The sequence below is a fragment of the Mycetomoellerius zeteki genome, unplaced genomic scaffold (assembly GCF_001594055.1).
Source record: "Mycetomoellerius zeteki isolate Tzet28-1 unplaced genomic scaffold, Tzet1.0 scaffold188, whole genome shotgun sequence".
NCBI lineage: Eukaryota > Metazoa > Arthropoda > Insecta > Hymenoptera > Formicidae > Mycetomoellerius > Mycetomoellerius zeteki.
This window is the reverse complement of record NW_017256836.1, coordinates 686,358-707,446: the sequence shown is the minus strand read 5'-3', so window position 1 is coordinate 707,446 and position 21,089 is coordinate 686,358. Positions and strand designations below refer to the sequence as shown.

Sequence of the window (21,089 nt, the reverse complement as noted above, 5' to 3'; positions counted from 1 at the left end):
TCGATTTTAGATTTTCGCTTTAGGGCAGATCTGTCCAATTTGAGTTCCGGATCCAAAATGCAAAGCTATCGACGTAAAAAAATTCAATGTGGATAAAATTTGGAGAACTGTAAAGTGTTGATACTCATCTGAGTGACGCTTATCAACACTTTATAGTTCCTAAAATCTTACTCACATTGAATTTGTAGCTTTGCGTTTTGACTCCGGAGCTCAAATTGGGCAGGTCTGCTTTAAGGAGATGTTTTAGGGATACATCTAGCGAAGGTATACGCTCGTTGACGACTGTGGGAGAGAGGACAAGTTTTCATTTTTGCAAGGTAAAAAACGATTATTCTTACGCAGTATTGTGAAAAACCTGAAAACACGAGAAGTACATTACTTGTTTAAGATTTCGACGTTCTATTAAAGGAATCAAGTTATATCTAGTTCATAAATTTAGACATAAAAATTTAATGGAACCTCTTGGACATCCAAGATATTCAGAATTCTGAATACTGCATACCATTTGAACGTTCGATAAATGTCTAATATAGATGTCTAAGAGGATCCGTTAAATATCTACTATCTGGGCTACTAATAATTCAGCATCGAGGATCGTAGATGCATGACAGCGTCGTTGAGCGGAAGTTATCGATGAAACATGTTATCGTTATCGTTGAAGCATGTAAAATTGATAGATATATACAGACACGTTGGAGAAAAGAGCAGATTACTCATAAGTTCTAGGGAGTTTTTCTTTGCACCAACGATTATTTGTAAACAACATATGCCTAAACCATTAAATCTCTATCTCGGATTGCATTCGTTCGATCCCCTGCCTGCGGGTATTATCAAACATCAATACAATGTACATATAGATCAGAATACGGAGCAGCAACAAGTCACAGCAATCGTATCCTATTACGCATTCTCGTAGAAAGGTATGGATCCTCAAAGATAAATTATTGCGATCAAATTTCCAAATCAACATTTCTTTCTCGATCGTCAAGGGTCGGTGTCGTCAACATTGACTAACTTCTAATTTCAATTTAACCGAGATCTCTTGTTTTTCTCTAGAAATAGAGACCTATAGTTATAAAACTGTATTTCAATCTTTCGTTTATATGACTTTTTGTCAATTAATCGTAAAAGCGATTCTTTGCGTGTCATCCACATGAATCGTTTGCTGCTCCAAATGTGATACGTTCGTACGCGATGAACGTCGTATTATGTTCGGTTTTCTACTTGTAAAACTTTTCTCAACAGGTATTTTAACGTAACGATAGGGACTCGACGGAAAGGGATACGGAAGCAGCGTGACGATAATTTTGAAGGAGGGGCTTAGGAGTGGCCGGTGGCACTTCCTCGATTCTCTCCAAGTCGTTGGCCGCGCCCGCGCTATTTTGCTTGTAGAGGCGAGGAGTTGACCTCGGCGGGAGCTGCTCCGGGATTATGGACACCGGTTCATCCGGACGGTCCAGGCTGAATTGCCTCTTGAGCATTCGGCATCCGGGGCCTTTCGCTGAAATCAGAAAAAGTAATGTGATCTGTTAGGGACGCAAGATCAACGTCAATTGCAAATCCCATATATTTTTATAATATTAGAAATAGTACAATTCAATATTTTTTCAATAAAAAGTAATAATCTAAATGCAGATAAAGGTATACATATATACAGAGTGTTCAGCGTAACGGTAGAAATATACGTATTTATGCACCTAGAGAGCTGGGATGCCACCAAATATTTGATCTAGCGTGAACAATACTCTAAAATTACTGCGAGACCTTTCATTAAACAATGATCGGAAGTACTTTCGGTCTATGTAAGATTGTGCATAACAATTATTATGTCGTAAAGCTAATCTCTGCGAATGAGAAGTTTCCTAATGTGTACAAAGAGCAGCACAGTCGAGACGGAGTGTAATTGTAAAAATATCTTAAATTGACATACGGGAAAGATAGCGATGTTGTATGTATGTGTATATATATATATATATATACATACATATATGTATATATATATAAATTTATTAAATCTCATTTATACCTATATAAATAATTCAATCACCAAAATTAAAGTCAGATATCTTGAAATATCTTTTCTTCATATGTTTTGAGACTTTCATCTTACAACTAAAAATTCTCAAATTCAGAAGACAACATTTATTAATCAATCATTGAGTTTGATTTCGAATGAATAATTAATTTTCAGACTTCAAGTTTCCAAAAATAAAGAATTAATAAAAGATTCTCAAATTTCTTAACACCTACCGTGATACTCGTTGGGCGACAGACATCTGTAATGATTGTACGGTGTACTGAGATCGTTCTCATCAATGCATCCAGGAGCGAAGCGACGATGCCTGGTCAGTGGCTGTCGATACGCTGCCGAGCTTGCGATCGACGTAAGTGAGCTGGTAGAGGCACCGAGGAGAACCGTGGGCGGATCAGCACTAGACACCGAGGATGATACGCCGAGGGAAGCCTGGTTGTCGCTGGACGTGCTCTTGGTCATGCCGCTATGAATCGCTTCGCTCGTTCTCGTCACTGTGTCCTGCTTGCCCTGTAACACCTCGCTGAAGTCGTTGGCGGACTTCAAAGAATAGCTCGGCAGTAACGTGCGTTCGTCGTGTACGGACACGGCGACTTTCCTAGTGCTGGCCTCCTCGAAAGACGCGGCTCGACTACTGCCAGTAGTGACTCCGCTGCTGACGGACTCCTGGCGGTCGGGTTTGACTTCATCAGGGCTCGTCGGTTCTTCGTGCGTCTCGTCCTGCGACGGGATTACCGGTAGCTGGGGGCACGCCAAGGTACCAACTCCGTTCTGGTGGCTGTCCAGCATGAGATTTTCGTCGAGCCTTCAGAAAATTCAGGAAATTCAGAGGGAAATGTATGAACCGCTGGACAGAATAGTCACTGTAAGCTATTTCTTACATTTTGAAGAACGAAAAATAAAAGATAGAAGATACGTTTGTGAAAATTTAATAAATTTAAAATGTAATTTTTATTACAGTTTTTATGGTTCTGTATAGGAGAAAAGAACTCAAATTTTATGTCATCCCGAAGTACTAGTATATGAAAATTGGTATACATCGAAAGTTTATGTTACTTCTGTATACCGCTATTTTCCGCCGAACGGTTCATATGCTGGAATGCAGGATGTTGAGAATTTTTCGCGTAAATTGACATTTCGATGCAAACGGCATTTTGACGCTGGTGGACCCAGATGTTTCGTATGGGTGTTTATTCATGAACGTGGCGCCGCGCCGTTTTAGTGCCGGTATCGCTCGTGGAGAGCTGACAGAAATGGGAAAGTTATAAAAGTGATTATAGCTACATCCGAGGAATGATATGATTACATCACGGAAGGACAGACTTAACTTTAGGCGATGAAGGATTAAACTTCTAGTAAGGGCCTGAGAAGCAACTTTTACAGTAATTGACATTTTGACGTAAACGTCGTTTTGATGGTGATGGTCTCTGGTATATGTTTATTCATGCGCTGCATTTTTACATTCTCATTTTAGTTTACGTTGCTTGTTAACTGACTCATAAAAATTTGTGCTGAATCGTTTTTATAAAAATTTCGAGTTTTTTAAGATGATAAAAAATTTAATAAATAATTATGGTGGAAGATATTAGGCAAATAATACTGAAATTAATATCAAAGCTTTCGTTACATTAGTGTGTTTATCATGAAAAAATATTTATCTAACGTGAAGCAATAATATGATGGATCTGAATGTTGAATAATTTATATGAAAGTCTACTCACCCATGGTTCTCCCTAAGTGTGGCAGCAGAATAACAACAGATAAAAGCATTAAATATCTGGAAATGAAATGATGCAAATAAAATTGTATGAAAAATGCGCGAAGAGAGAAAATGGAAATAAATGGAACGTCTTTTTATCAAATTTACTCATGGCACGCATTCAAATTATTATGACGCATTATTAAATAAATAACGAATTCAATTAATTTAATTTGTGATGCATTTTAAATAGTATTTTGCTATATAAATATGCATTTCAGTTATATTTAATTTTATAAAATATGTCCATTTATATACAATTATATATAAGATTGTATATAATTTTATATAATTTTATATAAAACATTTTTTTCCCGGGGAACAATTAAATTTTCGCGTCCATTTGAAATTAATTACAGATAAAACTTCTTTTTTTATCACTTGTACATAAATTATAACAGGAGTAAATTATTTAATTTCTTCTCCGCTTTACATCATCGTGCGAAACATAAAACTTCCTTGAATTTTGTGAGATAGTTATTTTTCTTAGATTCGCGGTTGAAAGGTTACACGTCAGATCGGAAACACCCTGCATAATATAAACGTTAATTTTCAGAATACCAGACTTTTCTACCTTATACGCTTATACGCTTGTACGCACGTTACGGAGTAGGTCACTTTTTGCTCCCGGGTGTTATAAAAGAATAGTTAACGTACGGGAGAGAAAACTTTGTTATATCACTTTCGCGAGTACGTCGAACAATTATAAGTAATAAAATATGAGGTAAAAGTCGCGCGGTTGTTGGGAGGATCTTAACGCACATAAAGTACGGGTAACCTGCAACGCGTAACTCATTGTTACATAATTAAAAACTCTCGAGCGCGTTCCTTGGTGTTCTCTGACACTTAATCAAAGGAATACGTGCTAACTTTGTTGATTAAATTCGATCCTTTTTTTTCATGATACCTAGCGCGATATACTTCGTAAGCTGAAGGTACCCGGGAACTTATTTGGAATACCTTCGTCACGTTACATTTCGAGCGTGATAAAAGAAAGAGATAACATCACGAAAGGGAAAAGACTTATCGCAATAAATTGAATTTAACAAGGCCTGCCGGATACACGTAAAACGTTAAATCACGTCCCGAGTACTTTTAGATGACCCGGGCTTGTAGGAACTTGAGGCGTGCTGTTGAGTGGGATAGGACATGCTGGTGGGGTGGGAATTCGGAAAATGTTTCCGATGGAATGGCTTACCTAAGGGGTGGCGGCTTGGGGAGCTCCTTGTCGAAACCCTGCTTGCCGAGAAGCCAGTAGGTCGGCATCTTGCCTTTACCCTTGACATCGGTGGGCCCGCGGTATTCGATGTGGTATCCACCAACCTGCGTTAATCGATCCCTTGTTGCCTGGCTTAGATGAATACGCCACGGCGCCCCAGTCGATTCCATCCTCGACGCGGTATTCACGGTGTCACCGAACAAGCAATAACGCGGCATTGTTAAACCTACTACGCCGGCACAGCACGGCCCTAACAAGGAGGAAAAGTGAATTCCTTTCTTTAATATTTCGACTGAGGAACATGAAAACGTTTTCACGATAAAAGAAATGCTGATTAAAAAATGCATATCATTCGGATTTGCTTTGTCAGCACTGATTTGATCAGCGTAATGTTTAGAGACAATATAAATCTACAAGTAAGAAAATTCAATCGATAATTTATTGAAACTTGTTTCCATCGCAAAATTGTCAAAGTTAAATTTAATTAAGAGTTAATTGATTAAATATTAATTAAAACAAAAAAATAAAAGTCAATTAAAACAATAAGACCTTAATTGTGATCATAATGAATTATAGTATATCAGCTTTTTAACAGTCAAAAAAGGGTTGAAAATAAAATAAAAGTGTCTAAGATAGAAATTCTATCTTCCGATTATTCTACTTTTAACGATTATGAAATGATTACGAAATGATAAAATTAAGTATAGAAATTATTTAATTATCTAACCCGTATGAAGACCAATGCGTAATCTAAGCGGAGTGTCCGGAAGGTGTTTTAACTTGAACTTTCCACTCTGATGTAACAGGTCAAGCGCCATGGTTGCTACTTGAGTTGCATGATCAGGTATTCTTACTGGGCAACCGCCTACAACCATGTAGGCATCCCCGATAGTTTCCACCTAATCGAATATGCATTCTATAATATCGGAATCCGACAATCTTCTGACAAAATAATTTCTTAACTTTAAAAAAATTGAAGTTTTGGAAAAGTAATATCCAAGTACAATTTTTATTTAAAACATATTTTTTCCTGATAAAATTATGTTTAATATTTTATCATTTTACATTGTGTAATGTATTCTCTTGCACATATAATTACGCTATTTTATCTTCATATTAAAAGAATTATTTATAAATAAACTTGTCGAAAAACGATATGACTACAACATTCATTCATTACGATTACCTTGTAAACCGTGTACGCATTAATCGTGTCGTCGAAGCAAGTATACAGATCATTGAGAAGATCAACCACTTGAAAAGGCGTCGAACGCGCGGATATCGTTGTGAAGCCAACGATGTCCGAGAAGTAAATGGTAACTTCGCGAAACTCTTCAGGATCGACAGGCATGCCGAGCTTCAGTTTTTCGGCGACCAAACTAGAAATATCGAGACAATTACACTAATTTTCTAAAAACATTAAAATTAAATCAATTTGTCAATTAAAAAAATTTTGAACGAATCATTAATTTTGCAAAAATTTGTCAATTTTCAGTTCTAATTCTTAAGCAATTGAGAAATGAATTATTAAAATTTAATATCAACAATAATTGTATCCAACCAATTCTGACAACATTATTTTTATAAAATAATAAAATTTTTGGACGTTTCCATTGTTTACCTAGGTAACATTCTATTCAATAATTGCTCAGTCTTTTTTTTCTCCATGTCAAGCTGTTCCGTACGCTCACGAATAAGTTCTTCCAGATTGTTCGAGTACTTCTCGAGCATTTGAAACATCGTGTCCACGAAGTTTACTTTTCTGAAAATAAAATGCGATGTCTAACAACAATATCTTTTCAATTATTATCAAAATATAACTTGTTTTGTTAAGTTACATGACATTAAAAGCTAAAAAATAGATATTTTTTTTAAATTGATAAAAATCTGTTTTCTAAATATATATAATAAATCAATTATTTAGTTACTTATTATTTAGTTGCTGAGGTTTATATTGGCGCAAGTAAAAATTTGTAACTAATATTATTAAAAATGAAATCTTTATCTAATCGGAACTAAAATTATATTCAGTTTTATTGAATTGTGATTAGATCTGCGAGAATTGGATTTTGACAGCACAGCTTTTGACTGGTCGAAGTTATATCGAATACTTCCATTCGAAAGACACAAGGCATAGTGCCTCAAGGAAGTATGGTCGAATACCGATTTTACCTCCCATGATTTAGCTTCTTGAAGAGGTCATGTACGTCATCAAAATCGGGCCTCATTTCAGCGGTTTCTGCCCAGCACTGTCGCATAATGTTTATGGCTTCTGGTGGTGCAGCGCCTTTGCTGACTGATGGTCTTATCAGGGGTGGTGGCTTCATTACTTTCTCGATTATATCTGCGAGACAGGTGAAATGCCTAATATTTCAGTCCTCAAACATAGTGACTGTAAAGCGTCAGAATTTCAAATCGCTAACAATCGACTGCACGGTTGCAAGATTTCAAAGAGTTCCACGTTTGTGAAATAATTCTTAAATAATCAATATCGATAAATTAGCGGATACATATTTAATTTGCAGCAAAATCTGAGTTCTAATTTGCCATTAATTATTTTATCGAAAAACGATACGTGCGAAGAATTGATTTATTCTTAATTCATTTCTCATTCATTTATTACAATTCTATTTTTTCGATAAATATAATTTACGTAAATGTAATATGAGACGTTTGCGGAGTAATTATCGTATTAAGTATCATTTGCATCCTGACCTTTCAAATCAATAATTTATTACGATTAGAAATAATTGATAGAAAGATATAAATACATTTTTCCCGATCTATCTTATTATTTCAGATTTGAAATAATAGAAAAAATGGATCTTCATGTATCTTCAAAAGTTTGTTAACATTTAAGTATAATAAATGCTCACAACACAAAGAATAAAATTTCATTTTTATAGTTATATTTTTTAATTGCATGTATAGAGTTAAATTTACTCTCTCAATTCTTTGGAGCGAAATCTCACTCTAAATAAGAGTGAAAATTAAGCCAGTTTTGAAAAGAGTAGCTCAATTTTCATTCTTTAAGAGAGTGAGATACTTTAAGTTTCAGAGATTACGTTTATAGTTATGTCATTATGAGATAAAGGAACGTAAATGAATTTTAAGCTTTCTGAAACGTAAATGGATTTTAAGCTTTCTGGACAACACTTTTCAGTTCCTTTCCTAGAATAAGCTTTTTAAAATAACTATACGTGAGGTGCTGTGACCATCTACTTACACATCGCACACACATTACCTTCCGGAGATAGGGCGAGCATACAAAATGGTTCTCCGCGTACAACGACTTCTTGCATGATAATTCCGAAACTGTAAACATCTCCCGGCTGGGTTCCCTTTTTCTGTAAATTCGGATGCCTAAGCAATTCCGGCGCGGTCCATAACAGATCTATTCAACAGTAAGCCGATAATCATTAACAAAATTAATAGCGGCTCGCTAATGTTAATTTTATTTTAATTCTATTTTCACTCCCCTGCTATAATCCTACCTTCTAAAGTAATGCGAAACCCTGATTCTCGGTCTGAATATTAGTATAAAGCATGCAGTTTAACTTTTAATTAGTGAAACTTTATAACTTAAGTATCTCAAATAGTATCTCGAAATTCTAAACAGCGCGCAAACACTTAAATAATAGCGTCTTGATGAGTGCGAAATGCAATCTTCATTCAATTCAGAAAGTAAATCTAAAGATAAATTTATAATAATATGATATTCTTGAGGGACTGTAAAAGATATTACAACCTTTTTTGTTTATCCAAGTTTTAATTAAAATTTTCCATGTTACGAAAAATCACATTGAATATACAAGAAGAATACACATGAAAAAGGTATAATGAGTTAAAACAGAAGTCGAAGCATAGCAAGCTTACCTCGAGCTGTTTTCACTGGCGGTACTATATTCTGAGCTTCATAAAATGCAGGCAGACCGTAATCGGTAACTTTTAAGACCCATCTCGCATCGATCACGCAATTTCGCGACGTGAGATAGCCGTGGACGCGTATTGGAGTGCTGTGAAGATATTTCATACCCTGAAGCAAACAAGCCATCCAAAATTATCATAGTTTCGGAGTATACACAGAATCAAAATTATCATAGTTTTGGAATGTACCCAGAATCAATTTTAAGTTCGAAACTCTTGAAATTATTAACTTATCATCGAAATAAAAATTTAAAACCTTATTTGACCATTTTATATAATACAATAATTTTAACATTTTTAAAATTGTACACGTGTTGAACATTCAATGTTCTATTTTAATCTTTATATTATTCTTATTATATATATATATTAATTAAAAATAAAATGGCAATGAAATATATATAAATGTATCCTTCAAAATTTTTCGGTTAATTCTAATCTTTTTGATTTCTCGGAATCTTCTTGGCAATACTTATATTTAACGTATCATGTTCCAGATTGTACTTACCCGTACAAGATCGGTAAGTAAGGATAATCTGAAGGACCAGTCGAGTTTAATCTCATCCTGGACAAGTACGTCCTCCAGGGAGCCCCTCGAGCAGTACTCCGATACTAGACAGGGTCTCGTAGGTTCGTTAAGGCATCCAATCAGAGGATTGAGGTTCTCGTGTCGCAGTCCGTGGATCTGCTCAAAAGTAGAAACGTGGAAGTGGAGAGAAACTTGATCGAATCTAACTCAGAGGAATGAATAAAAGGATGTGCGCCTTTACCGTGACCAGCACGTCCATGGCCTTGCTCTTCAGTTCGAACGTACCTTGAAAGGGCAGCTCCTTCAATTGAACCAAGTCACCCTATCAGAAATCAAAACGGATTGTTAACTCGAGCATTAATATATATAACATTATATCCATTGAATCTTGTAACATATTGACTTATATCACCCAGAGAAAAAAGAGTTTGACATTGAAATAATCGAAGATTAGCTCGCAGCTGTTGTAACGTGTTTTAATATTGTCTTATCAATCTTCATTAGGTTTAAAAGGTTCTTATCGCTCCGATCGTATTCCAAAACTTACGGCATTAATCAGTGTCACCGTATGACTGATGTCTATTACGCATGAAAATAAATATCGATATGTGTCTCGAGAATATATATTCTTAGCGTTGTCGGATAATATCGTGCATCATGTTAAGCAGAAAATTCTCGGAAGTGATCAAGGGTGAAATTGTTTGCAAGGGTGAAGGTATACAATGTAGAATACCGATAACGCCTTGAAAGTAGATATATGGGACATCCCAAGACTTCTTTTTCCCCACTGATTCTCGTTCTAATCTCTTTTTATATACACACAGGAACGGTATAAAATTGGACACTAGAAAATATTGGTGAACTATTTTCACGATCTTTCATCGCACTCCTCGTGTCGCTCCTCATAAATTATATTAGTTAGTAGATCCTAACTAGATCAACACGGGAACTCGTTCAACAAAGATTAAAATCTGTAGCCAAGATAAAATCGAGATAAAGAGGATCGAAGATGTAGCGTTCGAGTTTTGCAGACGAGGAGGACGCGAAGTGTATCCGGGCGTGATTGTTAAATGGCACATCGTGTTACATACATATACTCACGTTATATCTAGCGCGAGGATCCTTGAAGAAGGTATGCCTCGGCATGTTCCCGCCGCTGGCCTGCAGGTATGGCCTCAGCGAGTTCACGCTTCCGAGCTGGAGCAGATCCGGTTTCTCGACTTCCGGCCCGCCAAACTCCTGCAACTGCTGCAGCCAGCAGCACAGCATCGCCTCGATGCCTTCGTCTACCTGAGAACACGCACGAGTCGTATGTGATAAAGTGCGTCTTATCGTGGAAGTCACTTGAATGCAAAGTAAGATGCAAAGTAATAGATTCGAGCATATAGAGAATATTTACCGAAATCTCAACTCCGCGTAGTCTTTGACACAAAAAAAAAAAACTGTACCTAAGTATAGAAACGAGAAATCGAAGCTAGGTAATATAATACTTTACATGCTTAAATAAGCTATGCAGAATGCTATGTAAAGCACTCATCGTTTTTGTTTTATGCTTTACAAATATCTCTTTTATGTACATTTTTTATAGTAATTTGTGAATATAAATTTTTTTCTTTGAGAAAAATCACGTTCTATAAGAAATATGAAATTCACATCATTCTTTTATGTCAAGCATGTAGTCGTTGAATAGAGTCCAAATTATAAAAAAATATCACTTTTTAAAGTGAAGATTACGAGTATTCATAACGTTTAATGTACTAGTGTATAGAGGTGCTTAAAGTCCGCTCAGCGGTTCAATTAAGTCGTGTGAACTGGTGCCACGGTGTGACATTTAGCATTTTTATCAGCTATTTCTACTACGTGAGACAAATAATTTAGGAGCTCATATAGCGACCATTCTCTCTCGGGTAAAATATATATCCTATCAAGACCTTGCAAGCCTTCTCGTACGGAACGTTCTGTTGCGTCATATTAAGAAGAATTTCTCCCGCAAAGTAAAGTTAGTCCGCAGTGCTAACACGAATCCACAATTTCAACGACAGTGAAAAATTGTTTTCACCATATAGGACGTCGGCTTATGATTTTATTTAGACGTATAATACGTGAACACCACATAATTTTTATAACAACGTAAACTTATCGACAAGTTTAGTAACAGATATTAATATCTTTCACGCCATTTGCGGAATATTTCACAAAGGAACGATCAAAGACATTGATAAAAGAAGCAACTAAGGAACTTCATTAATAACTCCAGTAACTCTACGCGAGGATTCTTTAATCCTTTTTGCGGCACTGAAAGGAAAGGATTAAAAGCTCCTGTCATGTCGTGAATAAAATTCCACTCACCGTTCTGGAATCTACTGGAGGCACTTGAGGAAAAACGAAATCCGACGTCGTTAGAATGATTTTGTACGGACCTTTGGACATTCTTTTCTTAAGCAGTCGCTTCCTACAATAAATTTTCAACGTATCCATGTATTAAATTTTAAGAATTACAAGGATCTGAGAATTTTATGAAGTATGTATGTATATAAATGCTTGGAAAATCGTTGAAAATTTCAGGAATATTTTTATTGAATGCTTTCTATTTTGTATATTGACATTTTGTAGCGATAAATAATTTAAATCTGTATTAAGTAATACTGATTTAAATATATCTTAATATATTTAGTAATATATCTTTTGCTTACATTTATTAAAGTACATTGAAGATACAATTTGTTAGATCGAGAAGATTTCGTAATTTGTCTGTTTTATTCAATAAAAATTAGAAAAACGCTAATCAATTTCAAAAATCAAAACTCAGGACATGCCCTTGAAAAATTGCCATTAATTCTAAAACTGTACATTTACGCATCAGAAATAAAGAAGAAGTATTTCTGGTGATTAGGGGAAATGGGAGCGTTGACGCATTTTCTATGGTTTGACTACGGACTATAAACGATGTGATGTATAACGTGATAAAGTGATCGCTCACCGGATTATAATCGCGACGGCGATGGCGACAAAGGTGAACAGCAGCGACCCCAGAATAATAGCTACGATATGTGTGGTACGGAAAGACATGTCGGCCAAGCCATCTGTTAAATAATTAATGCACTGCATTACCTCATTAGGGGTTATCGGGCGATATTTTCGGAATCGAGGGAGCTGTCTATTGATTCCGATCAGTGGTGAAAGGTACAAAGGAAGGACCCTTCCTTAGAGCTTTACCCTATACCGCAATTACCTCGTCCTATTTTTGACAGTATCTTCCCCGATCATATCGCAACGCAGTTGTATCAGCATCGTGCATTGTAGATAAAAAACTCAATAAATAATTTCTTTCTTTTAATGTCGCTTCCATAACATGTACATTGCATTATTAATTGTACATCATCCACAAAGAAACTGGTTTACACCGTTATTACGCGATTTTCCATTTGAAATATAATATTATTGTTCTCAGTCATATTAATTATACGATAAAATTGTCACGTAAAGAGACAGACGCGAATGTGTCTATTATTGCATTTCCTGTGAACTTACTCGGGCAATCGCCGTCGATGTCGCAAGACGGCAAATCGGGCGCCTCGATGTTGAGAAATGCTACCGCGCTTGGCGTCAGCTGTTGGACCAGAAATTGCTGATGCCGTTCGACTACCGCAAGGATTGGCTCCCAGCCGACGTCACGCCAATTCATCAGGGCATACGTGTACATCTTGTTGTTGTGGCTGTCAAGACTGCTGTTATCACGTGTTAACACGGTCAGTGATTCGTTCAGTCGATCGAACAACGCCAACGTCGCGTAATCTTGCGTGCCGTTGAGGACCTTCTTCACGTCATACCTGCATAAGAAACCGGGAGAAAGCGTCTCTTGTGAAGGCGACGCGACGTCGCGACGCTCTGCTGCGCCGAGGACACTGGCTGTTCCCATAAGTTAATCACGGGGCGAATTACATGGATCGACGCCTACAATTAACTCGGCTCGATGATTCAACAGGCGCGATTTGTATTATAATTCAGGACCGTCAGAAGGAATTTCGTAATTACGGCCTTAATGCCTCGACCCAACAAGGGAGGTCTTTCAATTAAGGTCGACTTCTCAGCTGACTTCTAGACAATCATGTGTATATTCCATTCGAATTCTGTCTATTAGATTTGTGTTAAACAATTAATGCAATTGTAAGTAAAAATATGACTCACTTTAAATAAATTGTCAATATTTTCAAACTAAAAGGAAACGAATAATGTTAGAGAGAATTTTAGTAAATATTTCACAACAGTTGTTTCATCATATTTTGCAATCGTATTTTTTTAATACGTTAACATTAATTTACCGCAATATAGTTTCATATGATGTTTTTGACAAAGTTATACATTTTTAATTATTATGAATACATACATAAGTGCTTCTAAAAAGGTAAAAGCTGTTGCTTGCATTACGGTATGTAAATATTTTTTGCGTATATTCCGAGGATCTATAAAACTTCATCTTGGAAGGATTCTAGGCAACATGGAATTTTTGCCATTATAAATCTTCTTTAGTATTAGTACTTATATCCCTTCTTGTTAAGTATACGAAGAAAATAAGCTACAAATGTTCTCTGAAGAACAAGTGATTAATTACATAATTTTGAGGACGGAGTTAATTAATTTGCCAACGTGACTGCAGAATTATTCATAATCTGTTGCTACACTCTTGCTCAACTACGACATTTGCGGATGACTTAATTGCAATTATTAATAATAATTAAGACTTGAGTCTTAATTTGTTGATTCATTTTGCGAGGTTTCTAAAAAAGTATTCATGACGCAGAGAGAACTTTATTCATCACGAACGATATATACCTCTAATAAACGGTGTATATCGTTTACTGTGAGATAATGCAATGAAAGCAAATTTGAATCCAAGAAGGAAAGCTGAATTTATAAAATTTATGAATATTATATAAGACCTTTTGCATTGTTTTCAAAATCAATTAATAAGAAAATTAAAATTGATTTTATTATTTATGTAATACTTATATAACATTTTATTATTTATGATTAAAACTATAACAAAATAGTCTATATCTTTATGTTAGTTAATATTTTGAAGAGTCTAATTTTATATTCCGTGAAGAAACTGTAATATTTCGCGGCTTCAGAATATCCCAAACTCGCAACTACTCACGTCAATAAAGTATCCCCGTTAACGTTGTTAATGATTGATTACCTCTGATCAAGCGGCGCAACCACAAGTAGATTCTCTATCATGGTGCTGCTGAGATTCCTTGGTGGGGCGAATCTTCGTGCGGTATGCTGCATCCTCTGCATTCTCTCGTCTCTCTCCGGCGTCGCATACGGGTCAGCGCGAGTTACATTTGAGGTAGAAAAATTGGAAGACTGAGTAATCGCTGAGTGGACCAAGGTTGATGGATCAGTGGGGAGCGACGAGGGCGGCGAGTCGTCTCTCGGTAGAAAGAGGTCGATATCCTCCGTGTGGATCATCAGAATGACGGAATTCTGGATGTGCGTTTGCCATGCGACGTTCAATTCGATCAGAACGCGACTCGTCATCTCGTCGAGCAATGGCAGACAGAGCACCGTAGCTGGCACAAAAAAGAGATAAGGTTTGTGTGCCTGGACATGCATGACGTAAAAAGCAATATGAAATACTCGCGAAGGGGTAAACAAATAAAAAGTTCAAACGAAAAAGAGTTTGGACGGGCAATTTCCAATCATAATGGAATTATTTGTTGTTTGGTATTATTACTTGCGATGATTTATTGGATTTGATTAATTCAATTATCATGGATATAAAGAGGAAAAGATAAAAAATATATCTAATTATCTATTTTTAATCCTTTTATAAGAGTGGCCTTCGTGAATATCAATATATAAAAAAATCACAGTGATATTAATCACATTAATATTATTTGGGGAATTATATTTCAGATCTATTATAGCATTTTGATCTCGTTAATAAATCAACCTTAATTTATTAGTAAGTTCTATGTGCTTAGCATTAAGGGATTAGATTCAGTAGTATGGTAACTGCCATATATACATATTTTAGACATGATCACAAAAATGATCCGTTGAGTACATATATCTAATTGGATAAATATTCAATAAAAATTCCATATATTTTCGATAAATTAATAATTTTTTATAAAAAGAATATTTTAATAGTCAAAATATATTTAATCAATACGAGAAATGAGGAAATATTAAAATCCATCTTTTTTTATCACAATTTTACGTAAAATTATATATTTGCCTTTACGTATAACATACTCTTTACTGTGAATATATATGTACAGATGATAAAAAGAATAAAGGGATGAACAGAGGAAAAGGACACAGCGAAGAGAAGGGTAAATCATAGAAAATGATGTATTAAAGCTGACGACCAAGAGATGACCAATCGAATGGAGAAATTTATAACTGTATACCTTTATAAAAACCCTTTTAGAGATACACATTGAAAATTTTAATTAAAATGTTATAGGGAATATTGGAGATGAAGCACTGTATAAGACTAATTAATATTAATTAGCAATAGGAAGAAAGAGCGACAAAGAAGCATTGCCTTTTATGAAGTATAATCATGACTCTGATATGTATATTGTAATGACGAAACAAATTCTTGAAATAATAATAATTGAACGGACAAGATCCTCTCGTATATAGGAAATACCATTCCGCGATTTCCTGCCCTTTACATTTATGTTGACGATGTGATAATATAATAATTATACCTTCCCCAGATTCGCGATAGGTCGTGTTTATTTCAGGGAAACGCAAAGCAAACCGTTCATTCATGAAGCTGAAATTAATTAATACGAGCTTTAACTACATCATATCTCATATGGAGATATACGTTCGCTCGGGCTTGCTTCTGAATCAGTCACATCGTGCCATTACTCGATTCATTTGCATTCGTAAGTACATCGCCAAGCGTCGTAAATTGTCGTTAACTAATTATAAGTTGGGGAGATGTTGAAACGCGTGATTACGCAGCAATCATGTAATGTAAAAAATTACAATAATCTGTGACAAAATTTCATTTCGTATAATGATTTTCGGATGGCACACACAACGTTCTTCTTTTTTCATACATATTACAGTTGGGAAACCTGTAGATTGGCTGCAGGTGGGTTTTATCGCCGTTAAGCTTGGCTCAGCAGCAGGATATAAGTCTCGCTACGTCTTTTATGTACGGAGGAAACATTTAGAAAGACGTTGTTAACTTCACGACCCTCTATAAACACATACCGCATACATGCGAGAACAGTTTTCTTGTCTGTTATTTTTACTCTGGGAATTTCACTTATTGAGCTGTCTTCATCCCTACAAAAAGTGCAGAATAAAAGATTTGTAAAGAGATTCAAAAATAGATTTCTACTTAGATCTAATTCTCAAAGAGCATATAAACAGCAATAACTTGCGCCTATCTGTATCCATTTATCTTATTTTATTTTAATTGATTTTATGAGCGATTTTAATTTTCAAATTAATTTACTTCGCAAAAATACAATAAATCTGCATATTTATTTTAATGATGGATTTTGTCTTTTTTGACGTTATTCGCTTCTCGGAAAATGATAAAACTTTATCACTTCCTTGCAAAAGCTAAAAGATCGTTCAATATTAAAAGACCTTTGGTATCTCTGGTACGTATTAGCGAAGAATATAAATCAACTTTGAATCAGATTAAATCGAGTAAAAGTTAAAGGTTTCGAAGCACCCTATGCAAATTTACGTTATTTAGCGACAAAGGAAGGTAATTAAAGGATTAAGTCGCGAACATCATTGGAATAGTTCGGAGCTGTTGGCATCGTCATCAAATTGCGTCGTACGAGTCGTGGAGCAAACTGCATAAATGTTCTCGATCACGAAGGGCTCTCACGAAGGAAACAACAGGAAAGGATGAAAGGGACGCGTGTACACGTCGTGTCGTTCGCCATTTAGAATGAAGATGCGTCAGCTCGCGCCATTTAATCCTCAATCCAATAGTTTCGGTAGTTACTTCAGCGTAGAAAGGGAGGGAGAGAGAGAGAGGGGAGGAGGAAACCCTCAGAGTCGGAGCTGTAAGTGCCGAGTAATGCCCGCGAGTTTCCGTGTAATGGGATTAAGGGTGCGTTACTTACCACGACGGGAGACACTGTGCACGGACCTTAGAATTCTGCGGATCTGCTCGAGGGTTGCGCGATGGGGTAGAATCAGATGATATCGCAGGACGACACCGATCCGTCGGAATGCATTGATCATGGCACGGTCCAGGCTGGACCACGGTTCGCGATCTGTGGTATTAATCGTATATCTCTCTGTCTACGTACATTAAAATTCAACGCGCGCATCGCATCGTGCAGCAATCGCGTTTTAATGGACAGTCGGGCAGTCAGGTTGATTCGGTCTGTCACTGAGTGTTATCGTCGTTATCGTTCCGGATCCTTTCATATTGTTCGTATTTACAATTTAATCCGTAGCTCGACTGAGTCAGATCGGGCTGTGACATCGAGGGTTGAAGAGCCATACGTAATTTTTTCATGCAGCGCACATTGGAATAAATGAGCATTTTTGCGTCGCACATTTATTCTCGCATCGTTTGACGGAGACGGCTTGCAAAATACGTTACGTAATTCTCAAGCTAAGTCGTGAATTAATAAGGACTGCAAATTTTAATTAACTGTTACGAAATACATTTTTGTTGAAAATGCGAGATATATTTAGGTTAAATTTCATGGAATTTTGAGATGAGAAAAAAGCGAAAAGAGAATTGTCGTCATGTTTCGAACAAGTTAAGATGATTGATATGACTGCATTGATGAATCAAGAGTTTTAAGCATAGCTTATCACATGCAATCTCTATTAAAAATCCATTTTTATAAATTATATCAATCTATATTATATTTTCATATTTCTACTTATCTACAACATATTTAAGTGAAAAATATCGCACAAAAATGAAATATCTCATGATAAATTTATTTTTAATTGAAATGCCAAACATCAAGGAATACAACAGTAATAAACAAATGTATCTTCATTAATAAAAAAAGTTCTAGCATAGTAAAGTAAAAGAAACTTCGGGGTTATGCACACTAGGAATAGTACCAAAGAGTTAAAAATAAAATAATTTAATTTAGTTAAATTAAATAGTACATATACTTTTGTTCTTTACACCTTAAAAAGTTATTTTCTAATATCTTTTTTAGGTATTTTATAATACTTTAGTTTCGAAATAATTTAAATTAAATGGATAATGTAAAGAAAATATGTAATGAATAGACAATAAAAAATTGAAGTCAAACAAAAATTGAAATAATATCATTTTTTTTTATCACTAAACATTATTTGTTTAATAAAATTTATTTAAAGCAATTATATGTACGTGTTATTCGGGAACTTACCTATACTGATAACAGCCGCCGTTTTCCATTGCAAGTGTAGAAATATTTCCGCTACGGCATTTGCCATTGACGGTAATGACGGAGAAAGTCTAATGATCGAAGATAGATCCTTTTCCTTTAAATCTCTCTGGAACATAAGTTATCGAGATAAATATTCGCAATCTCAAATTTTAACGAGATGATACTGAGACGTTTCATTTTCTGTCTACGGCGTATCAGTTATATTCGAAATCAATATTGTTTCATAGAGAAATATTGTAAAAATTTTCAAAATATTTATTTTTACGTTTACTCTCTTTGAAAGCAATAACACATACGTATATTTGTTTGCGTTTCTCATAGTAAAATAAAATCTAAAATATTCCTTACAGACATACTCTGCAATAATAATATTTTAAAACAATTTCTATTTTGCTTTTTTTGATTCCAGAAAAGGGTAAATAAAAGTTAAATAAATATAACGGTATTGCGAAGTTCAATTGTCTTTTCAGACGAGTCAAGGAATATCCAAAAGTATATTCGCTGGAACGATGACATAACTGTCGCCTTGGGGAATGTATGAAATATCTAAAAGTATATAAAGAAAGTTTTTCATGGGGCGACGATTTATTTTGCTCAAGCAAATGTGCTTTACCAATGACAAAGTTCACGGTGAATTAAAGAAGGGAAATTTGATGAAGCTCTATATTATTGCCTCGTCGAGACATCCGATGGAGATACACTGCAAGTTTGTCGCTTGCATCGGGTAGATCCATAATTGAACGCCAATTAGAAAACTAAATAACAGGAAATAACCATTTATCAGGTCCAATTCAAATGAAGCTCGCAAGTCGGTATTAAAATCTCTTTCAGCAGAATCAATTGCACAGAGACCAAGACAAAATTTACGACCTTTCCAATTTTAATTCGGATATTACGTTGTATATAATAATTTACGAGCACACGCATTTTCATTATTTTAACTTTTGCTTGTTGGGAAAAAATACAATGTCGCTAAATAACGTCGCGTCATATTTTACGGTTTGCTACAACGCGTCTTGCAATAAACATCGCAACATTTGTAGATATTTGATATTGATTTGTAGATATTTCCTTTCGTCGGTCGTCTCGCGACTTAATTTTTATTATTTTATTATTCTATAGAGTGCGATTTAATTTTTTAAAATAGTAATAACACCCGGTTAAAGTGATATTCTAATATTTCGAAAAATATGTTGTAATTTATTTATAAAATAATTTACATTTATTTAATTTAAATACAAAGTGAAATATACGGATCATAAATATCACTCGGAAAATTAAATAAACTATTTAAATTTTGAAAATAGTCTCATTGGGTTATATAAAGTAATAAAACGTTAAATTACCCATAAAGAACAGCTTTTTTGAACGAATTAGTGATACAAGTTAATAACAGTTAAATATACACGAGAACGCTATATTCTAACGCGATTAAAAATTTTACATCTTTTTTCTCTTTGTAATTGCTTTTCCAAAAAAAAATAAAATATATCAGCTTTGTTTTATATCAAATATTTTCGAAAGATTAATTGTTCCCCAAAATATATATATACGATATCTTAATTACCGTTTAACGGCTCCGAATAACTGTATAAGCTACGAAACTCGTCTGCAAGTAAACGTGATAACACTCACCAGCGGACAAGTCCAAGTTAATAGCAGTTTATTCCCAAGATGCGCGAGTTTGGCGGCAACCTCGCAGATCGAGCTGTCGAGCGTGGCTATCACCGCCTTCGTATTGCTTTCGCCGAGAGCGTGCATCAGCGTGCCGAGGCCTCCAGTTACCGTCTCACACGTCACTAAAAGTTAATTAATCATGCCATTTAATTCTACGTGGGCGGACGACAATCAAAGAATTTGGAACTGGGCCAGGCGATCTTCTACCGCGCAAACTTGTCACCAGCAACACGTAAGAGAGACGCATTACGGAGCGAAAGAGGGTGTGACGTACTTTGATTTAATGATGCAATTTTCAATAGGTTCGTGGGTCAGCTATCGATTCCGATAAGCTCGCTATCCTCTTTCATCTAGGATAATAACGAGACAAACCACCGCTCTCGTACTTCCTCATTACAGTCGGTACTCAACACAACATCGAGCCCGGTGTTTGGCTCATCGCATTGAAACACAATTCTGTTTAGACGAGAGTATGTACCTCTCTGTACGAGATACGTATGCGTATCTATGCGGCCGTTGGCGATTGTATAAGATACAACGGT

The 21,089-nt window shown here is 35.4% G+C and overlaps 1 protein-coding gene across 4 annotated transcripts in view; it reads right to left on the bottom strand.

Moving 5' to 3' along the window:
• Positions 1 to 200: 200 nt before the first annotated feature.
• LOC108721947 (retinal guanylyl cyclase 2) overlaps positions 201 to 21,089 on the bottom strand; it is a 45,871-nt gene continuing 24,982 nt past the window's right edge. Inside the window, exons 5-24 of one of the 4 annotated variants that reach the window (XM_018446785.1) lie at positions 20,506 to 20,669; positions 18,850 to 18,976; positions 17,587 to 17,739; positions 14,667 to 15,042; positions 12,998 to 13,296; positions 12,447 to 12,549; positions 11,816 to 11,918; positions 10,568 to 10,756; positions 9,708 to 9,788; positions 9,446 to 9,622; positions 8,887 to 9,046; positions 8,255 to 8,404; positions 7,183 to 7,354; positions 6,632 to 6,772; positions 6,197 to 6,389; positions 5,738 to 5,909; positions 4,990 to 5,260; positions 3,754 to 3,765; positions 2,251 to 2,837; positions 201 to 1,501 (exon numbers count right to left, since the gene is read on the bottom strand). In XM_018446785.1, coding sequence (XP_018302287.1) covers positions 1,251 to 1,501; positions 2,251 to 2,837; positions 3,754 to 3,765; positions 4,990 to 5,260; positions 5,738 to 5,909; positions 6,197 to 6,389; positions 6,632 to 6,772; positions 7,183 to 7,354; positions 8,255 to 8,404; positions 8,887 to 9,046; positions 9,446 to 9,622; positions 9,708 to 9,788; positions 10,568 to 10,756; positions 11,816 to 11,918; positions 12,447 to 12,549; positions 12,998 to 13,296; positions 14,667 to 15,042; positions 17,587 to 17,739; positions 18,850 to 18,976; positions 20,506 to 20,669 — 3,881 coding nt within the window. In that variant the 3' untranslated portion in view covers positions 201 to 1,250. Of the gene's footprint in view, positions 1,502 to 2,250; positions 2,838 to 3,753; positions 3,810 to 4,989; positions 5,261 to 5,737; positions 5,910 to 6,196; positions 6,390 to 6,631; positions 6,773 to 7,182; positions 7,355 to 8,254; positions 8,405 to 8,886; positions 9,047 to 9,445; positions 9,623 to 9,707; positions 9,789 to 10,567; positions 10,757 to 11,815; positions 11,919 to 12,446; positions 12,550 to 12,997; positions 13,297 to 14,666; positions 15,043 to 17,586; positions 17,740 to 18,849; positions 18,977 to 20,505; positions 20,670 to 21,089 lie in introns of those variants that run through there. The other 3 variants (XM_018446787.1, XM_018446788.1, XM_018446789.1) reach the window with 3 other exon arrangements.